Source organism: Salvia hispanica, chromosome 4 (assembly GCF_029641045.1).
Source record: "Salvia hispanica isolate PSC_SH4W2 chromosome 4, Shi_PSC_v1, whole genome shotgun sequence".
Classification (NCBI taxonomy): domain Eukaryota; kingdom Viridiplantae; phylum Streptophyta; class Magnoliopsida; order Lamiales; family Lamiaceae; genus Salvia; species Salvia hispanica.
In genome coordinates this window covers 46,774,886-46,794,363 of record NC_142695.1, presented here as the reverse complement: position 1 = coordinate 46,794,363, position 19,478 = coordinate 46,774,886, and the positions used below count along the sequence as shown (strand labels likewise).

Here is a 19,478-nt window from a genome sequence, read left to right as displayed (position 1 = left end):
AATACAGTTTTGAAGGTAGCACTACCTCCTCCCGGTACCCTGATTCAGGTGCTACAAACCATATCTCCAATTATCTCTCTAACCTAAACACAAGTGTTGAGTATAGTGGAGGTACCTCTCTTCAACTTGGAAACGGTCAAAGTATTTCTATCTCTAATATTGATCAATCTCTTTTCCATTCTTCTGCTGATAATAACTCTAGAGCTGTTATTATGAAAAACCTTTTACATGTCCCTCAAATCACCAAAAATCTATTCAGTGTCTCTCAATTTGCTCTTGACAACAATGTCTTTTTTGAGTTTCACCCTCATTTTTGTCTTGTGAAGGATTTATCATCCAAGGATATCATCCTCAAAGGCACTCTTAATCAAGGTCTCTACCAGTTTCTCCTCCACAAACCGAAGAAGTGTCATGTTTCCAGATTTCCTGTTTTTCAAAAAGGCCAAGGTACCTACTACTTGCACTGCCATTCTAGGATCTTCTCCTTCTATTTTTACTATCTCAACTTTTGTTAAATTAGGAATAGACATTTCGCACAAACTGACTTGGCCATTGTAATTTTGATTTCGTTGAAAAGGCTCTACAATCATGTAATATTCCTTTTCATTCAATGAAATCAAGTATTTTGTGTCACCCTTGCCGCTTTGCAAAAACTCACAGGCTGCCGTATATTTTATCTCAGTATCAATATTCTGCTCCTCTCCAATTAATTCACAGTGATGTTTGGGGACCATCCCCTGTCTTTTTCACAAATGATTTTTCCTATTATGTTAGTTCATTGACCAATACACTAGATATACTTGGCTTTACTTGTTGAAAACTAAGAGAGGTGTCTTTACTGCATTTAAGCACTTCAAATCCTTGGTTGAGAATCAACTGAACTGTTCTATCAAATGTCTTCAAAGTCATTGGAGGGGGGGGGGGGGGAGAATTTCAGGGACTCACTTCTTTTCTGAATGAACATGGAATACATCACAAGGTTTCTTTCCCTTACACCCCTCAGCAAAATGGTTTGGCTGAAAGAAAACATCGCCACATCATTGAAATGGCTCTTTCTTTACTAGGCCAAGCTAATTTACCTTCTGTCTTTTGGGATGATGCCTTCACATCTGCCTGCTTCATCATCAACAGATTGCCTGCTAATTTTCTCTCTTTTACTTCTCCTGTTGAGAAACTTTTCAATACCAAACCTAACTATCATCATCTTCGGGTCTTTGGTTGCCTATGTTATCCCCATCATAGACCCTATAATAAACTTGGATATAGTTCTGATGCAGCCATATTCCTTGGATATAGTTCAGATCACAAAGGATACAAGGCCTTACTTCCTAGTGGAAAAACTGTTGTTACAAGAGATTATTTTTGGTGAAACTTCTTTTCCTTCTTTCCCTGTTCCAGCAACATCTCATACATTTCCCACTTCAACCACTATAAATCCCTCCCCCAACTTTCCTTTTCCCTTCACTTTAGCTTCCTCTGAGCCTACTAGTATAGTTCATTTGCCCACACCTAGCACCATCACTCCCTCCTTAGACTCACCACAACCTTCTACTCCTCAACGTGATAATGCTTCTACCTCTCCTGTATCCTCCAATGGAACCCACACTTCTGCCTCATCTCCGATCATCACTCCAACTACTTCCAACTCTCAAAATCCTCCCCCTGCCAATGCTCACCCCATGGTAACCAGAGGTAAAGCTGGGATTCATAAGCCCAAGGTCTTTTGGCACACCACTTTCACTGAAATTGACCCTTCTTGTATTATTCCCAAAAACTACATTGCTGCTCTTCTTGTTGTTGTGTGGAAGAAGGCTATGTTAGAGGAGTTTCTGGCCTTGCTAAGAAATGAAACATGGATCTTAACTACATTGCCCCCGAAAAAAATTTAGTTGGTTGCACTTAGGTTTTCAAGTTGTAAAGAAATTTTGCTGGTCTGATTGCTAGACACAATGCCAGACTCGTGGCTCAGGGATTTTCTCAACAGCCCGACTTTGACTATAATGAAACATTTAGCCCTGTTGTGAAGCGCAATACGATCCGATTGATCTTGAGTATTGTTGTTTCTGTTGGCTGGTGCATTACTCATCTAGATGTGAATAATGCTTTTTGCATGGAGATCTCCGTGAAGAAATCTATATGAGGCAGCCACCGGGTTTTGAGCAAGGATCTCCCCAGTTAGTATGCAAAATCAATAAAGCCATCTATGGCTTGAAGCAGGCATTAAGGCTGATACTTTACTCTTCTACAGGATCAAGGAATCTGAGGTTATCTATCTACTTATTTATGTAGATGACATGTTGATTTGTGGGTCTTCCACCTCTGCTGTTCAGAAAGTTGTTAAACTACTTAGCCAACACTTTTCTCTAAAGGATTTAGGGGTAGTGAAGAGCTTTCTTGGCATTGAAATAACTCACACCACTGAAGGCATTCATCTCAATCAAATGGCCTACATCAAGGATCTTCTAGCCAAGCTGAATATGCAAGAGGCTAAGGGATATGCTACTCCAATGGTTTCCAACTTGAGGTTATCAAAAAATGAAGGTCACCCTACTGTTGATGGTACTCTTTATCGAAGTGTTGTGGAAGCATTGCAATATACAACCATCACTCGACCAGAAAATGCATTCTGCTGATTAAGGTTAGCCAATTCATGGCATGTCCTCTTGACACACACTGGAAGGCAGTAAAAAGAATTCTCAGGTAGCTTGCTGACACTCTGGATTATGGTCTCAATATCCGCAAAACCGGCAGCAATATCACAACATTTTCGGACTCGGATTCGGCCGCTGATCTTGATGATATGAAGTCAATACCTGGATATTTACTTACTATGGAAGCAACCTAATATCTTGGTGTTCAAAGAAACAAGCTGTTGTGTCTCGATCGAGCACTTAGGCAGAATACCGTAGGTTGGCACTAGCTGCTTCTGAAGTCAGCTGGATGGACTCACTTCTTGCTGAATTGAAACTCAATCCGAAAGTCACTCCAGTTGTTTGGGTCTACAATCTCAGCACCATTGCTCTAGCAAGCAACCCTGTTCTTCACGCCAGAACTAAGCACATAGAGTTGGATATCCACTTCGTCTGAGATAAAGTATCAGCGAAGCTAATTGATCTTAGACACGTTCCTACCAGTGATCAGATTGCGGACATATTCACCAAGCCTCTTAGCTATCAATTCTTCTCGAGGCTAAGGAACAAGCTGAACATTTGTCCATTATCCTCGCTCGAATGAGGGGAAGTGTTAGCTTGCTCCCTCAATCCACTGGTGAGCTTCAGAAAGATAAATCTTCGAGCAGTGATATAAGCGTGTGTGAGCCGACTTTGAATGATGGAGCTGTGCACTTGATATGCAAAGATAATATTGGGAATAAAGGTTGTGTACTTCATTCATGGAGCACATTCCAGCTGGAGCAATCTCATAGCATGTGGAGGATGATTTCAAATATTCGTACAATCACGTGAGTGGTGCAATTAGTTTGATTGTTCAATTTCATAATCTTGTTTAGCTAGTTAATAGTCTAATTAAAACTAGGGCTTTTACCCTACATTCTGGATCCTTCCTCTAGCTAGTATAAAAGGTTAGAGGTGTCTTGTAATGCTTTGAGTTTCACACAGCTTTATCTTCAATCAAAAATACATTCTGTGTTGTCTACTTCATGGCTTCTTTGATCATACTTTCTTTATTCAAATTCATGGGGATCCTCAATAAATAATACAAGCCCAAGTGGCGGAGCTTAAATGGAAAAATGTATTTATTCGTGATAACTATCTATTTACTCGACATGGTTAGTAGTAAAATATAATATATTTCCAAGTTCAGTTTGATAAGTATAGCTACTTAATTTGTAAGTATGTGTTTATCTATTCAGTTTCCTCGGTCCAATATTTGATCAAAGTAGAACAAATAGATAGTCAAATTCAATTTGAGTGATATATCATAAAATTAACTACTCTCTAATTTAAATATATTAAACTGTGGGCGCATTTCTTCAAATTGTTTCTTACACACTACATCCGAATACATTTTTGATGACTCATTTAGTTGATTTTGTATTTGTTCTTCTCCATTATATTTGGATATTGATTCCCAATTTCTTTATGAATTATTATGCATATATATTAAATAAAAAAATAAGTATTCAGAAAGTCGTGAACTGATGCACATAATATTTTTAAAAAAAAAATGGAGATAGCTCAGTATGTCTGACCTTGATAGCGCATGCACACCTAAACTTCCATTGTCAAATGTCAACTATTTCAATATTAATAAAATAGTGAATTTAAAAAATGGTCCCTGGACTATAGGTTTATCTTGAAAATAGTCCCTGGACTAAGGATTAATATCAAAAACGGTCATTTTGCACTGTTTCGAGATGAAAATGCCCTTTTGAGGGGTTTTGGGGGATTTGGGCAATTTGGTCTTCTTACACTTTTAACATTTTAAATCTGATATTATTTCAGTTATATACTAAATCTGATATTATTTCAAAATTATCATTCTTCTTCCCTTTTGTCATCCTTCACTTTGTTTCTTTATTTCAATATTAGATTTAATTTATAAAATTAAATTTTAAATTTTGATTTTTAAATATCAATAAAAAAATTTAATTAAAACTATTAATTCATGAACACAATAAATATTGATTAAAACTATTAATTTTTGTTATTTAATATAATATTTCAACTGAATTGAAGAAGTAAAGAAAAATAATATTAATCATGATGGAAAAATAAGAGCTATTCTATTTAGCCTTTGTTCGGTTGTTATAATTGCTTGTGATTGAATATTATGAAGTTGACTAAAAATTTTATATAGGAGTATTTTTGTTGAAATTTTCTAGTCATTTTGATTGTTTTCAAATCAATAAACGGAAATTATATTAGTCTTACATTAGATGCATATTTATTTCAGAATAAATCGTGTTATATGATCTATTTATGATTAAAGCTATTAAATATTGATTAAAACTAAGTCGTTGTCATATCTTATTGATTAAATATTAGACTCTATCAAATATTGATTATGACTATTAATTTTTGTTATTTAATAATTTTTATAATTAAAAAAAATTATTGAAATTTAAAAACTGAAATTTAAAATTTAATATTGAAATAAAGAAACAAAATGAATGATGACAAAAGGGAAGAAGAATGATAATTTTGAAATAATATCAGATATAGTACATAACTAAAATAATATCAGATTTAAAATGTTAAAAGTGTAAAAAGACCAAATTGCTCAAACTCTCCAAAACCCCTCAAAAGGGCATTTTCGTCTTGAAACAGTGCAAAAGGATCGTTTTTAATATGAACCCTTAGTCCAGGGACTACTGGTGATATTTTTAAAGTCTAGGGACTATTTTCAAAATAAATCCATAGTACAGGGACCATTTTTGAAGTTCACTCTTAATAAAATGGTTGGGTTAATTCGTAGCACGCTAATTTATAATCATATTTTAGTACCATAAAACAACTCTTGTTTGGCTCAAACGATCATGCAGACGCTACCTTTTGTTTATAAATAATCTTTTCACCACTCTTAACAATTAAGTCACCTAAGAAAAAATGATATATGTTCATATCTTTTATCTTTATATGATCAACTAAAAATTGATAGGACGAAGTATGATATCCACTTAATGAAAATGAAAAAAAAGTAATACCGAAATAGCATGATTGAAACATTTTTTTCGGAAACGGAGGAATATGTATTTGTGAGATCTATGAAATTTGTTTTTTTGTATTTTTGTTTTTGTTTAATGGTCCTCTTGCTCTTACGATATATCTGGTGAGAGAAAGTTGATTTACCTCTTTATAGTTTTTTGGTAAAACTTTATTTTAGATTAACACACAAAATGTGAAAATGATAGTATTTATTTTTTTTCAAATATTAAGAAATAATGGTAGTGATTTATGCTTCTAACTTTTACTAAAGTAGTATATTTCAAATTTTAGTCTATTTTTAAAAAATATCCTATATGAATGTGTCAGACTTTGTAGAAAATGAAAGAGGTACACCAAAAATATTAATCCTACTTACCTTTTTATTATATTGATATCATTTCATGAGTTGATGTGAAATTTTTAAATGAAAGACATTTAAATAATTTGCTGAAAATAGGGGTATTTACTAAAAATATACACTACGCTTAGGGTTCGTTCAGTTCATATGACTATGGCCTATAAATTATGTTTGGATGGTAAAATTAGAACTATTACTCTATTAAAGACTGCATATTTTTGTCATGGAATATTCAATATAAGCCTTCCCTCCAACAAAAATTATCGTTTCTCTTTTATATATATATTTCTACCATTTTATTTTTGTAATTGATTCACCTTTGCATGAAAGAGTATACTTGTCTTTGACGAAGTGGATCCAAATTCAAAACTAATTTTGTAAATAATACTCCATTTGTCCCAGATAATTTGTCTAATTTTTTCATTTTGGTACATCCCACGTAATTTGTCTCATTTCACTCTTTACTTTTTTTGGTTGTAAACCTCATATTCCACTAACTCATTTATATTCACATTTTATTATAAAATTAACATATAAAAGTAGGACTCACATTCCACTAACTTTTTCAACTCACTTTTCATTACATTTCTTAAAACTCATGCCCGGTCAAAGTGAGACGAATTATCTGGGACGGAGGGAGTAATTTATAATTTATGTTTAAATATTAGTATTCTCTCCGTCCCAAGAAAGTTGAGTTGTACGTACTTATTTCATTTTTAGTCCGTCTCAACAAAGTTGAGTTATTTCATCTTTTGTCGAAAGACAAAATATCTAATCACTCTAACTTTATTTCATTATTTTCTTTTCATCTTATATCTCCTACTTAATTTATTCATCTCTTCTATACATTCTACATAATTTTTTAAAGTTTTGCCTCAACTTTCTTAGGACGGAGGGAGTACTTTTAAACTTGTTATGCCTCAAAAATATACTGTAACAGCCCGCCCTCCTAGGGTACAATAAATGCGGCGGCTGTTACCCAAAACCGACTCCAAGCAATCAATACATAGGCTAGGGTTTCATTCAAAGAGTACCGACCAAAGGAAACGAAGGAAATATAGAGTATTCAATGCAACAACTTAACCTAGAAACTTAAATAGGTAAACAAAAGGGAGTTTTATAAATGACGATCAAAACTTAAGAGAATGACATAGGTTTCAAGATAACGTCACGAGAAAAGTATAAGGCCTCAAAAACGAAGAAGAGTGCCAATCAACCAAATCAATATCAGAGTATTAGAACTTAGCGGAAAACGACCAAGAGAAAAAGCATAGCTATGTATGGAGACACAACTACACTTAGAGTTCAACATATCCATTAATTAATTGAGCTGCTCAACACCCGCCACCGCTCGTCATCATTCAACCTGCACATAGGAAAAACACATGCAGGGCTGAGTATTTTGAAATACTCAATGAGCTCGTTGCCAAAACATTTTATTCAAAAGTTATGCCACCCTTACCAAGTGAACTCGAGTTTTAAGCAGTTAAGAGAAATATCACGAGTATCACAAAATATTTACCGTAGACTGGCCAGTCAAAATAACTCCCCATTTTCTCATCAAATTCCACAATCACATATCACAATCTTTCCATGGTGCGACGAAAGCGTGGCCACGCTTTTCGCCCACGAGACCGGCCGACTAGCTAGGACGGCTCCCGATCCCCTCGTGTACACAGCCTGGTAGGGTTTGCGGCTCATACTCATACCCGAATTCGTATATCATATCCATAGCCCTATAGCCCAATGGAGCGAACTCACAAACTAGGCATCAGGCACACAATCTCACAATAAAACAAACATAGGCATGGCATAACAGTTAAACCACCCTTATAGCTCCGATAATTATCCTTGACAAAATAAAAGAGAGTTTTTGAGAGTAAAGCCCACCTCGACTGCTTAGATTTCAAGTAGTTTCTCTTTTCCGTTATCTGGCTTCGCAACCGAGGTTTCACATTTAAATTCACATAGGCACATATTCACAAATTAGGTTCAATTATAACTCTTAACTTATGCATGTCTCGTTACTTCCCTCTTTCCCATCGATTCACCTTAATCTTCATAACTTATAAATTTCAAGTCACACTCATCATAAATTACTAATTTCAAGTCACGCTTAGCATACGTATATTTCTTAGCATCTCAACCCTAGATCTATCATCATATGTCATACAAAAGTATTTAGCCATCAAGCACACACTACACAACACACACTTCAACACACACTCACACGCATAACACACACACACGGCACACACACCTCACACACTCTCGGCACACACACACACATGTTCCCATATCCCTTCTTATCCCTTTTTCACTCAATTAATATGCATGAAGGTTCAAGAACACCGATTAAATCAGTTGGAAGAAAAAGAAAAGAAGGGGTAGAAGAAGAACAACATAACTCTTAAGCAAAAATACCTTTTTAGAGAAAATCAATCGGTAGAAACAAAGTAGAGACTTGGTTCTTCAATATCCTCGGATTAAACTTCGATTTCTTCTCAAAAGATGAAGGATTTATGGAGTAAAGTGGAAGAAAATTGAGAGAGTGAATGGGGGTGAGGGAGCCGAAAATATGGGGGCTAGGGTTGGGGTTTTGGTTCTTATTTATAGAGTCCAATGAGATCTTTAGGTAATAAGAATAGAATATTTGGTAAGATCTCATTCTCCAAATTAAATAAATAAATGAAATAATATTGTGAAGTAGGGAAGAAGAATTAACAAAAATAGAAGATAGCAATATCTCCTAATTTTCGAAAATTAGGCTAGGTAATTAGCCATGGTTTTGTTTTTGGTATTTTTCCATATAGAATAAAATAACATGGAGCAAAATAAAAATAAGGAAAATCCTCCATGAAACAAGGTAGGGGCCGATTTCTATGCCCTTTAAATAAGGCATGGATTTCTTGAATATTGACTAAAATAAAGTAAGGCAAGATCTCTTGAAGTATGGAAAGATTTGGTAGAATAATTAAATTCTAGGTATGGAAGGAATCAAACAAGGGATTAACTAAAATAAAAAAAATTCTTTCCTTCCCATAATTAAGTGATTTTCGAAAATCACTAAGGTAACAAGGGGGCTCGATTTTTACATTTCTAAACAAGGAAATAATTGGCTCTTGGAATTTAATTTGGATAAATATCCCAAGGATTAAATAAATTCCGGAAAAATAGAAATTCTTTCTCCAAGGGGTATAGGGTTCGAAAATTGCAAGAATTGGGGTGACAAGTATTTATGGAAATTTTCTCTAATATTCTCACTCACCCTTAAACAAATAATTTACCACATAAATCACACAAATAAATAAATCACATGCCACATCATTAAGTCAAATAGTTTGACTTTTCAAACTTTCACACAAACCCTAAACTTAATTCGACCATATCACCTCGTGAAATAACTGTATTCTCGATTCCACGTCATCAACAATTAATTCTAGGGCTCAAAAATTAGGGTTCTAAATTCCGGGATGTTACATATACATTCCTAATTTTATTAATTTATAATTTCTCATACCTCATAAATTCATGAAAAGTATAACAAGATCTAAAAAATATTATTAAATGTATTTTAATATAAATTTTAAACTAACATAAATATATATTGTTGGAAGACAATTATTAAAGATGCATTAGTAAATAGAGTGAGCTGTAAAAAGGTACTCCCTCAGCCGCATAATAATAGTCGCATTTAGTGTGGACACGAGTTTTAAGAAATGTAAAGAATAATGGATTGAAAAAGTGAGCGAAATACGATGTCGATCGACTTTTTTTTATATTGGTTTCATGATTCGTACGTTACCTAAGTGAGAATGATTAGAACAACGAAGATGGAGGAAGGGAAAAAATGACAACAATATTCTTCTATTGCCGACCCTAAGAGTTTGTTTTTCTGAATCGGTGATGGACCACAACTAGGTAACGTGGCTTTAATTGATAATTATATTATTTTGGTGTTGAAATAATTAAAAATCAATATGTAGTACTTATATAATGTCATGTTGACATGAATGGATGCTATTAAATTAAAAATTCTAAACAATAGTAATATGCAAGGAATCTACTTATTTTTAGGGTATGGTATCAATTTATTAAGGAGAAAATTTCCCAAACACGTAGCCCACATAATTAGCTTATTTAAGTTGAGTTTGGAGATTGATACGAATCGGAAAAGAAAGTAAAGTTAGGATGGAGTCGACGATGATGATGTTGTGGGTGGTGGCGTTTGTGTCTCTAGTTTATTTGGTGATGATGAAGAAGAGGACTAGTGAGAGAAGGCTCCCACCGGGGCCGTTAGGAATTCCGATAGTCGGGCAAAGCCTGGAGCTTCTGAAGGCGATGCGAGATGATAAAGCTGAGGTGTGGCTGCGAGAAAGGGTCCGAAAATACGGGCCGATTTCGAAGATGAACATATTCGGAAGAAAGACGGTGTTTCTAACGGGCCAAGCTTACAACAAATTCATGTTCAGCTGCGACGAGGAGACCATCTCCAACAAGCAGCCCAAGTCGATGCGACAAGTGTTTGGGCCCACGAACTTGTTCGAGATGTCCGGGGAAGATCACCGGCGGTTGAGAAGAGCTTACCTTGCCTTCTTGAAGCCAGAAGCCCTCAAACAGTATGTGGGGACGATGGACCATGAGATCCGATTGCATCTCACACAGCATTGGCATGACGACCATGTTATCTCGGTATGTCATCTACATTACTATTACTAGAGTACTAGTTTATTTGAGAAATATGGAATTGAATTTTATTTTATTTTTTATTGGGCATGCTGATGCAGGTGGAGCCGCTGATGAAGACTCTCACATTCAATATGATTTGCACGCTTCTGTTTGGAATAGAGAGAGGGGAGAGAAGGCAAAAATTTGTGCATCTGTTCGAACAAGTGATGGAAGGACTGTTGCTGGTGCCGATCAATATCCCCTTCACCCGCTACAACAGAAGCATACGCGCCCGGAAGGAATCGGGAGCCATGATAAGGACACTGATGCGCGAGAAGAGGGAGAAACTCGCCAGAGGAGAACCTGCGCACGATCTCATCTCCAGCTTGATCTCCATGTGCGATGACGACGGCTCACCGCTCTTGAGCGACCAGGAAATCGAGGACAACAGCGCCTTGGCGTTAATCGCCGGCTACGACACCACCTCCACGCTTCTCACATACATAGTCAAACTCATAGCTCAACACCCCAATGTTCATCAACTTCTCCTCAGTGGTACGTATGTATAAGTTTAATTGAAAATGAACAAAAAAATGAATTGCAAGTTGTTGTTGTTGCAGAGAACCAAGAGATTATGCGAGGAAAGAAGAACGCGAGTGATCCTTTGACGTGGGATGATCTTGCTAAGATGAAGTACACATGGAGATTTGCAACGGAGGCGTTGAGGTTGTATCCACCGGGATTGTTCGGGTTCAGGCATGTCCTTCGAGATTTTGAGATTGATGGATACGTTATTCCTAAAGGATGGCAGTTGTTATGGGCAGCATGCACCACGCATTTGGACGAATCCATATTCCCGGATCCGCTCAACTTCAACCCCTCGCGTTATGAAGATCAAGCGATGCCACCCAATACCTTTGTAGCATTTGGAGGAGGTGCCAGGAAGTGCCCAGGCTACGAGTTTGCAAGAATAGAGACGTTAGCGATGATTCATTATTTGGTCACTCGCTTCACTTGGAAGCTTCATTTGGAAGAGAATCCAGTAAGCAGAGATCCCATGCCGGTTTTCAAACAAGGCTTGCCCATACACATTCACATCAACAACCCCTCGGAAAAATTGTTGTAATTATAATCTAATTTCCAAAGAAACAACCCCTCGGAAAAATTGTTGTAATTATAATCTAATTTCCACTTCTTTGGACACGTCCACGCACACTTTCTCGTTACAAGGTGAAATAATAAAAATTATCGAGGGTCCAATAATGTATAATACTTGTACGTCACGTCTGTAATACAATAGCTTATATGCTTCTCAAACTAAACTTATTTTTTATATGGTAAAGTAAGAGAGAGGGGGAGAAAAATTGATAAAGTAAGAAAGAGGGAAAGGTAAAAATAAGAGAGAATGAGAGAAAAATTAGTAAAGTAAGAGAGAGAAAAAAAGTAATGAAATTAATGTTAGTGGATGATGGGGTTCATTTTAATAGGGGCGTAAAAATTTCTTAAAGTAGAAAATTTGAAAGTTACTATTTTATGAAACGGATTAAAAATAAAAGAGTTGTTATTTTAAAAAAAATAAAATAAAAATGAAGGTAGTAAGTCATTCAATCTAGTTGCCAGTCGGTCATGGCAGCCCACTTGGTCGTAGCATATAACTATTTCAGTTATTGTAATTAATTGTGCCGGCTAAAAGTAACGTAGCATATAACTATTTAAGTTATTCAATCTAGATGAATTAAAAAAAAAAGTTAATTCAGTCCAGATGCCAGTTAAGTTATTCAATCTAGATGAATTAAAAAAAAAAGTTATTCAATCTAGATGCCAGTTGGTCATGTCAGCCACTTGGTCGTTAGCCATCTCTAATTACTCCCTCCGTTCCATTCAAAATAATCATCTTTCTTTTTTGTTTGTCTCAATCAAGATGATTATTTTCCAATTTTGAAAATAACACACTCTCTCGTCTCTTCTCATTAAAATATTCAATTATATTTTCTTCTCTACTTTATTCCACCTAACAACACTTCCTAAAATTCTGTATCACTAAAAAATGTGATCAATCTTGAATGGGACGAAACGAATACTTTACTTATTTAAAAATAAATATTCAAGATTTGAAGATCAAGTTAATGTATATAAAATTGAGGTTGAAAATTGAATAGAAGATTCAAAATGCAAACATAAGATTATATTTTAACCCGCCACAATGGACTGAAATGTAAAGCTAGTATGTTAACCTGCCACAATGGACTTCAGATTAAATAGTCTAATATTTTTGGCCATATACATATTTAATTTCATTTTTTTATTATATTCAATAGTTTGATTTTCTGCGTATGATATGGAGTGTAATTCTATTGATTATAGTACTCCCTCCGTCCCAAGGAAGATGACCTCTTTCCTGGGTGGCACGAGATTTTATGCAATTTTATTTTATATGTTAAATAGAGATAGTAAAGTAAGAGAGGGGGGATAAAGTAGAGATAAAAGAATTTCCATTTTAAGTAATAGGTCATCTTGTTTGGGAAAAAAAAAAAAAAAAGTGAATTATCTTTAATGAGACAAAGGGAATACAAATTAATTAGTTTCTTACTTAGAATTTAATGGATAAATATTGATTAATAAGATTGATAGATTCGAAAGACAAATATGCTCCTACTCTTTTTTAACATTCAAATTTTTTTCATACATATTAATTATATTATAATACTGCCTCCATTCCACTCTTAGTGACACTACATAAAATAGGACAAAGTGAGTATAAATCTACTTCTTCTATCCCATTAGAAATGAAACGTTTTCCTGTATAGCATGTCCCATTAAAAATAAAACATTTCTAAAAACAATACCCTCTCTACTTTTTCTTCTCACTTATTTTACCCTCTCTTCATTAACTCACAAAACAATACCACATAAAATCTCGTGCCAAAAAACAAATGTTGCATATTTAATGGGACGGAGGGAGTACATAATATTGTCGCCATTCTACTCTTAGTGACACTATTATAATACTACCTCCGCTTCATATACATATTAATTACGATTTTCTTTCATATACATAGAATACGTCACTCACAAAAGAACACTATGTAAAATCTCATGTTGAATTAATATTGAAGCGGGGAGTAATTTAATAGTAATGGAACACTGACATTTCATCTCAATCTCCAGCTGTGTGGGAGAGAATTGTGGTATTAAGTAAATTTGTGGGTTTGGGCAGGTGATGCCGTTGATGAAGACACTGACGTTCAATATGATAGGAGAGAGAAGACAAACCTTGGTGCGTCTCTTCGAACAAGTGATGGACGTAAGGGTGGCTGTGCCGTTAAATCTCCACTTCACCCGCTTCAACAAAAGCATACGGGCGAGGGCGGAAGCAGGGGCCATCGAAAGAGCATTTATACGCGAGAAGAGACAGAAACTGGAGAGAGGAGAAGCTGAGCACAATCTCATCACCAGCTTATTGAGCATGTGCGATGACACCGACTCACCACTTTTGTCCTACCAGGAAATAGAGGACAATTGCGCGGTAGCCATCATCGCCGGCCACGACACAACCTCCACACTTCTTACATACCTCATCAAACTCATAGCTGAACACCCAAACGTTTACCAAGTTCTCCTCAATGGTACACTAGTTGTATGTTTATGGGAGTTATCTAACCTAAAATACGTGTTCTTATTATATTTTTCTTTATTTATTTTTTGTTGGAGAGCACGAAGAGATTGCACGAGGGAAAAAGGGAGCGAGTGATCCTCTGACGTGGGAGGATCTTGGTAAGATGAAGTACACATGGAGACTTGCAACGGAGGCGTTGAGGATGTATCCGCCGGTAATATTCGGGATTAGGCAAGTCCTTAAAGATATTGAGATGGGAGGATACATTATTCCCAAAGGATGGCAAGTGTTTTGGGCTGGATGCATGACGCAGATGGATGGATCAATATACCCGGATCCGAACAAGTTCGACCCGTCGCGTTTCGAAGACCAAGCAGCAATGCCACCGCATACTTTTGTAGCATTTGGAGGAGGCTCGAGGATGTGCCCAGGCTACGAATTTGCAAGAATGGAGACGTTAGCAATGATTCATTATTTGGTCACTCGCTTCACTTGGAAGCTCTGTTTGGAAGAGAATACGGTAAGCAGAGATCCCATGCCGGTTTTCAAACAAGGCTTGCCCATACACATTCACATTAACAACCCTTCATTACACGATGCCATCAAATTCTAATTTCCACTTGTTTGGAGGAGGTCTACACAGTGAGGCCAAATATTAAGTATTCCTAATATGCTATTATCACGGTTATTCTATAGCATATATTCAACTATTTCTCGTTAGAGGGTGGAATAATAGTAATAAATAATACTTGTACGTGACTCAACATTACTCCCTCCATCATAAGATAGATATCACAATTTCTTGATGGTATGAAATTTTAGGAGATGTTTTGTATATTAAAAGGAGAAAAAAAAAAAAAAATTATATTAATGTAAAAGAAAACATATCCAAAAAAAGAAAATATACTAACATTTTTTCTGAATAAACTATAAAAAGTGTGACATTTATTTTGGGACATAATTCTCAAAATCAATTGGATCCCGCATTCGTGTAAATGTCACTCAATAGAATATATGGTATGGGTGTCCATCCAAGAGGGATTAGGAGACTAAATTAAGTGCATATTGAGTGAAACAGAGGAAATCTATAAAAAAATACGCAAAATGTACTTTAGTTTGCTGAATTTCTGAAAGAAAGAATTGTGTAATCAAACCTCCCTAACACACCCAGCATATTGTGCAAGAACTTATGGTTTGTGGATTAAGCAAGAACTCAGATAATTAAGATAACTGGGATGTTAACGGCAGTAATATACGTCCCCTTGGTCTTGTATTTGCATGACAATTTTAGTAAGCTTGATTGATCATAGTAATTTTATTTGTTTGTTAATGATAATATAATTATCTTAGTAAGCTTGAATGCTTGAAATGAATGTCCCAGTAATCTTATTTGTTTGTTAATTTGATAAGAGCATCAGCAACGGCGGACGTCCCGGCGGACGTCGGACCGGCGTGCCGTAGATCCGTCGGCGACGTCCGCCATTGGGCGAGGAAGGGACGGACGAAGACGTCCGCAGCGGATACGGTAGTTCCGCGGTGTTCCCGGGACGTCCGTCGCGACGGCGGTCGGACGTCCGCCATTGCAGCATCCCGACGGACGTCCGACGCGGACGTCCCGTTCTGATTTTTAATTTTTAAGTTTTTTTTTACAAATTCTATATACACGGCTCGTTGAACTTCATTTAATTTGTACCACTTGTGTTAACAAGTTTCTCTCTCTCTACGTTTCTTTTATATTATTATAATGGCAAGTGGTAGTGGAAGTGACAGTGGTAGAGGTAGTGGTGCGGGTGGTAGCGGTGCTAGTGATTGGCGACAGATCGTTAGGGATAAGCTGCGTGCCGTTACGTCTAGGGAGATAAATCGGGCGTTAGAAGCAGCCATGCAGGAGCAGCAACAGTCGGCGGTACCTCGACCCATCCATTGTCGAACTCATGTACCTCGGGACCGCATCGCTGCACACCATCGGTTGTACGCGGACTACTTTGCTCCAGAACCGCGGTTTGGGGGCAACTTATTCCGCCGGCGTTTTAGGATGAGTCGTCCACTGTTTCTTCGTATCGTTGGCGATTTAGAGCGTTGATACGAATATTTCAGGATGAGAGAGAATGCGGTTGGTAAACCCGACCAGACGCCCATTCAGAAGTGCACTGCAGCAATCAGGCGGCTGGCATACGAATGTATGATGTGAATCAAATTGTAGTCCTTTATTGTATTGTTTTAGCACACATTTTTAGGTGAAAAATGGACTCATTTTGATATATAGTAGGACAAAAGACCAATCCATAAGAGAGAAGGGGAAGAAAATAAAGGTCCGAATCTAATCAGTAATCAGCCCTACAAGGTTAACTTAAAATGCTTCTACAAGTCCACCATTCCATTCACCTTCGAAAGAGCTTCGCGTGGATACCTCGCACGCCTCAATCGGAGTCCGGATGAAGAAGATACGGTTGTTTTATGAAGACTGCGTAATGCAGTGCAAAACACGCGACCGGGCGTTAAAACGCGTGACCAGATCGAGAGTATGACAAAATGCCCAATCGGGCGTTTTTCAAGGTGCAGATCGCCGGACCGGGCAAATTCTACTGGACCTATTTTTCGAGCCCTAACTATTTAAATAGCTAGGGCACGACTTCCAATGCATCTTTGGCGGTCGGAGGACGAATTTTGAAGAGCATTTAGAGCTTGGGAGCCATTTTTCGAAGGAGAGAGAAGATCAAGCCCCCATCCACCTAAAATCATGCCCCATATGGTAGCATTTACTCATCTTCTTGTATTGTTTCCCACTCATTGGCTATATTTTAGGGATTACTTCTAGTTTGTTAGGGAAGCTTGTAAATATGAATCCATGACTTCGTTTTGATAGATTTCCATGTTTTGGTTCTTATCTATGTCTTTATTTCAATCCGTGTTGGGTTTTTCTAGGATACTTAATCCGGTAAAAGCCTTAACTTCAATGTCTCTTTAACTTGGAGTAGGGAGTTAGCATAGATAAGGAACCCTAGGCTAAAACTGATCAGGGGATAGTCCGGGGTGGATCTTATGTGTTGAACGTTTGTAGAAGTCAATCCTGAGCTTACTATGCGACTGTAGGAGTGAGGGGTTGGTGAGTAGAGCCTAGGAGACGAGATCAGCTTATCCTAGGTGTAAAATTGCACGATCAGTGATCAGCTGCGTGAGAGCGTAAAATCAACACGATCCCGATAAATATTGGAAAGTAATTAGATTTTAGGATTCATGTGAACAAGCAATCCGAAACAAGCTAGAAGTAGTCTTTCATCTCTATTGTGTTTCTCTTGGATTTTCTTGCCTTCTCGTTTAGTACTTCACCCGCCTCTTGATCCTAAAAACTCAAAATCATACTAATTTACTGCTTTTTAGTTAGGTTTAGTAGTTTTAGCAATTAATTTCCTCCTTGTGGGTTCGATACCTTTTATACTGCATTGCACGTCTGTATACTTGCAGATGTAGTATTTTTAGGGATTTATTACTTGTTTTGTGTACTTAAATTGCACCCTAAAAATCATAACAAGTTTTTGGCGCCGTTGCCAGGGAGGCGTTAGTTGTTAGAACATTGTGTGTTTTTCTTTTTACTTTCTTAGTTTTATAGGTAGCTTAGTTTAGTTAAATTTTTAGTTTTTTAGTTTTTTATTTTGTTTTCCACAGGGTGTCCGTAATCCGTGTGTTTCTTGTGCAGATATTATATCGTGGAAGGAGGACGAAGCTTGTGTGGAAAGCACGTGATTAGTGGTCATCAAGTTCTGAAGTAGTTGACCGTTTCTCAACGGTTGGGTAACGGATGGCTTGACTCCCACTCTTAGAATTTTCTGCTAGAACACTTCTTTATCGCACACACGATTATTAGGACTAATCCCGGAGTTGTCGAGGTTCTCGCTTCTGGTAGAGGGGTGACACCGTGCCAACTTAACCCCTTATTTGCTTTAATTTGTGTTGTTGTGTTGGTATTTTCTGCTTGGCAGGGGTCCTAGTGTATGTTTACACGATCAAAGGGTCTAGCCGAGTTTGGTACCTTGAGTTCAGTGAGACAAAGACAGAGAAGGTTTGATTCAGAAAGTTCAGATTCAGAGGATACATTGTTGTTTGTCGAAAACATGGATGGTGGAGAGGGAAATGTGCCACCGGAAGAAAAATTTGGAGATTTTTTCCAAGAGGCCAATGATCATCTAGATGCCTTTGCATATGCGCCGGATAATGTCAACATACCTCCTCACTACATTGGTTTGATTACTGAATGATCTCAGTTTTGGGGGAAGAGTGATGAAGACCCCATAGCCCATCTGAATCTGTTCTATGAGCTCACAAGTAACTACAAGCCACAAAGAGTGCCACATGATTCAGTCAAGAGACTCCTTTTTCCTTTCACTCTACGGGAAAAGGCACGTCTATGGTATGATTCCTTGTTGGGGTACAAGATTGCCACATTTGAGGAGCTCAAGAAGAAGTTCTTGATTGAGTTCAATTCTGCCGAGAGGTTGGACAAGCTTAGAGAGGCCATCCACAACTTTAAACAAGAGGATGATGAGACATTCTTGGAGGCATGGTATAGATTCTTGACTTGATTCGAAAATGCCCAAGTCATGGTATGGCTCCAAACAAGGAGTTGCACAAGTTCTACAAAGGTCTAACTTATGAAGATATGCGTTGGGTCAATGCCGCGAGTAAGGAAGACTTGTTGCAGATGTCTTTTGATCAAGTGAGAGAGCTCTTCGAGACTCAAGCGGCGGCACAGAAGACTTGTCATAGCTCACGGAGAGCTAGTAAGAAAGCAGAGACATTTGGTGATAGCTTGCGTGATGAAGAGTTGGCCTTGGTGAAAGGCCAAATTGCGAGCATCCACACCCAAGTGGGGGTCTTGTCTAAGGCCTTCACATCCATGCAGTTGGGTGCTCCCTCCAATGTTGCCATTGTGAAATGTGGAGTTTGCAAAGGGGATCACCACACTGATAAGTGTCATCTTGTACAAGAAACTGAGAAGGTGAACTATGTGGGTAACCGTCAAGGATTTAATCAAGGCCCGAATCAATCATATTACCAAGTCAATCATTTTCACCAAAGGAATCAAGGGCCAAGTGGAAATTGGAGACCAAATACACCTCCCGGATTTGAAACCAAGAAGCCCGAGGATGGAGATCCATTAGCTGCCATCTTT

At 37.2% G+C, this 19,478-nt stretch overlaps 1 protein-coding gene, 1 non-coding gene and 1 pseudogene across 2 annotated transcripts; 2 read left to right on the top strand and 1 right to left on the bottom strand.

Moving 5' to 3' along the window:
• The first annotated feature begins 10,085 nt into the window (after positions 1-10,085).
• LOC125193511 (cytochrome P450 716B2-like) lies at positions 10,086-11,910 on the top strand. Its single transcript, XM_048091319.2, has 3 exons — positions 10,086-10,716; positions 10,812-11,247; positions 11,313-11,910. The coding sequence occupies exons 1-3, from the start codon at positions 10,216-10,218 to the stop codon at positions 11,816-11,818; spliced, it is 1,443 nt and encodes a 480-aa protein (XP_047947276.1). The 5' UTR covers positions 10,086-10,215; the 3' UTR covers positions 11,819-11,910.
• Positions 11,911-13,912: 2,002 nt separating this feature from the next.
• LOC148929305 (cytochrome P450 716B1 pseudogene) lies at positions 13,913-15,001 on the top strand (annotated as a pseudogene).
• Positions 15,002-18,807: 3,806 nt separating this feature from the next.
• LOC148929304 (small nucleolar RNA R71) lies at positions 18,808-18,913 on the bottom strand. The gene has a single exon (XR_016129739.1). It is a non-coding gene; the product is annotated as a small nucleolar RNA R71 (small nucleolar RNA).
• Positions 18,914-19,478: the final 565 nt, after the last annotated feature.

Excerpts from the sequence above, each read along its gene's own strand:
- LOC125193511 (XM_048091319.2), top strand. The coding sequence starts at position 10,216 with ATGGAGTCGACGATGATGATGTTGTGGGTGGTGGCGTTTGTGTCTCTA. Across the intron at positions 10,717-10,811 it reads ATGACGACCATGTTATCTCG|GTGGAGCCGCTGATGAAGAC; the intron begins GTATGTCATCTA and ends ATGCTGATGCAG. Across the intron at positions 11,248-11,312 it reads TCATCAACTTCTCCTCAGTG|AGAACCAAGAGATTATGCGA; the intron begins GTACGTATGTAT and ends TTGTTGTTGCAG.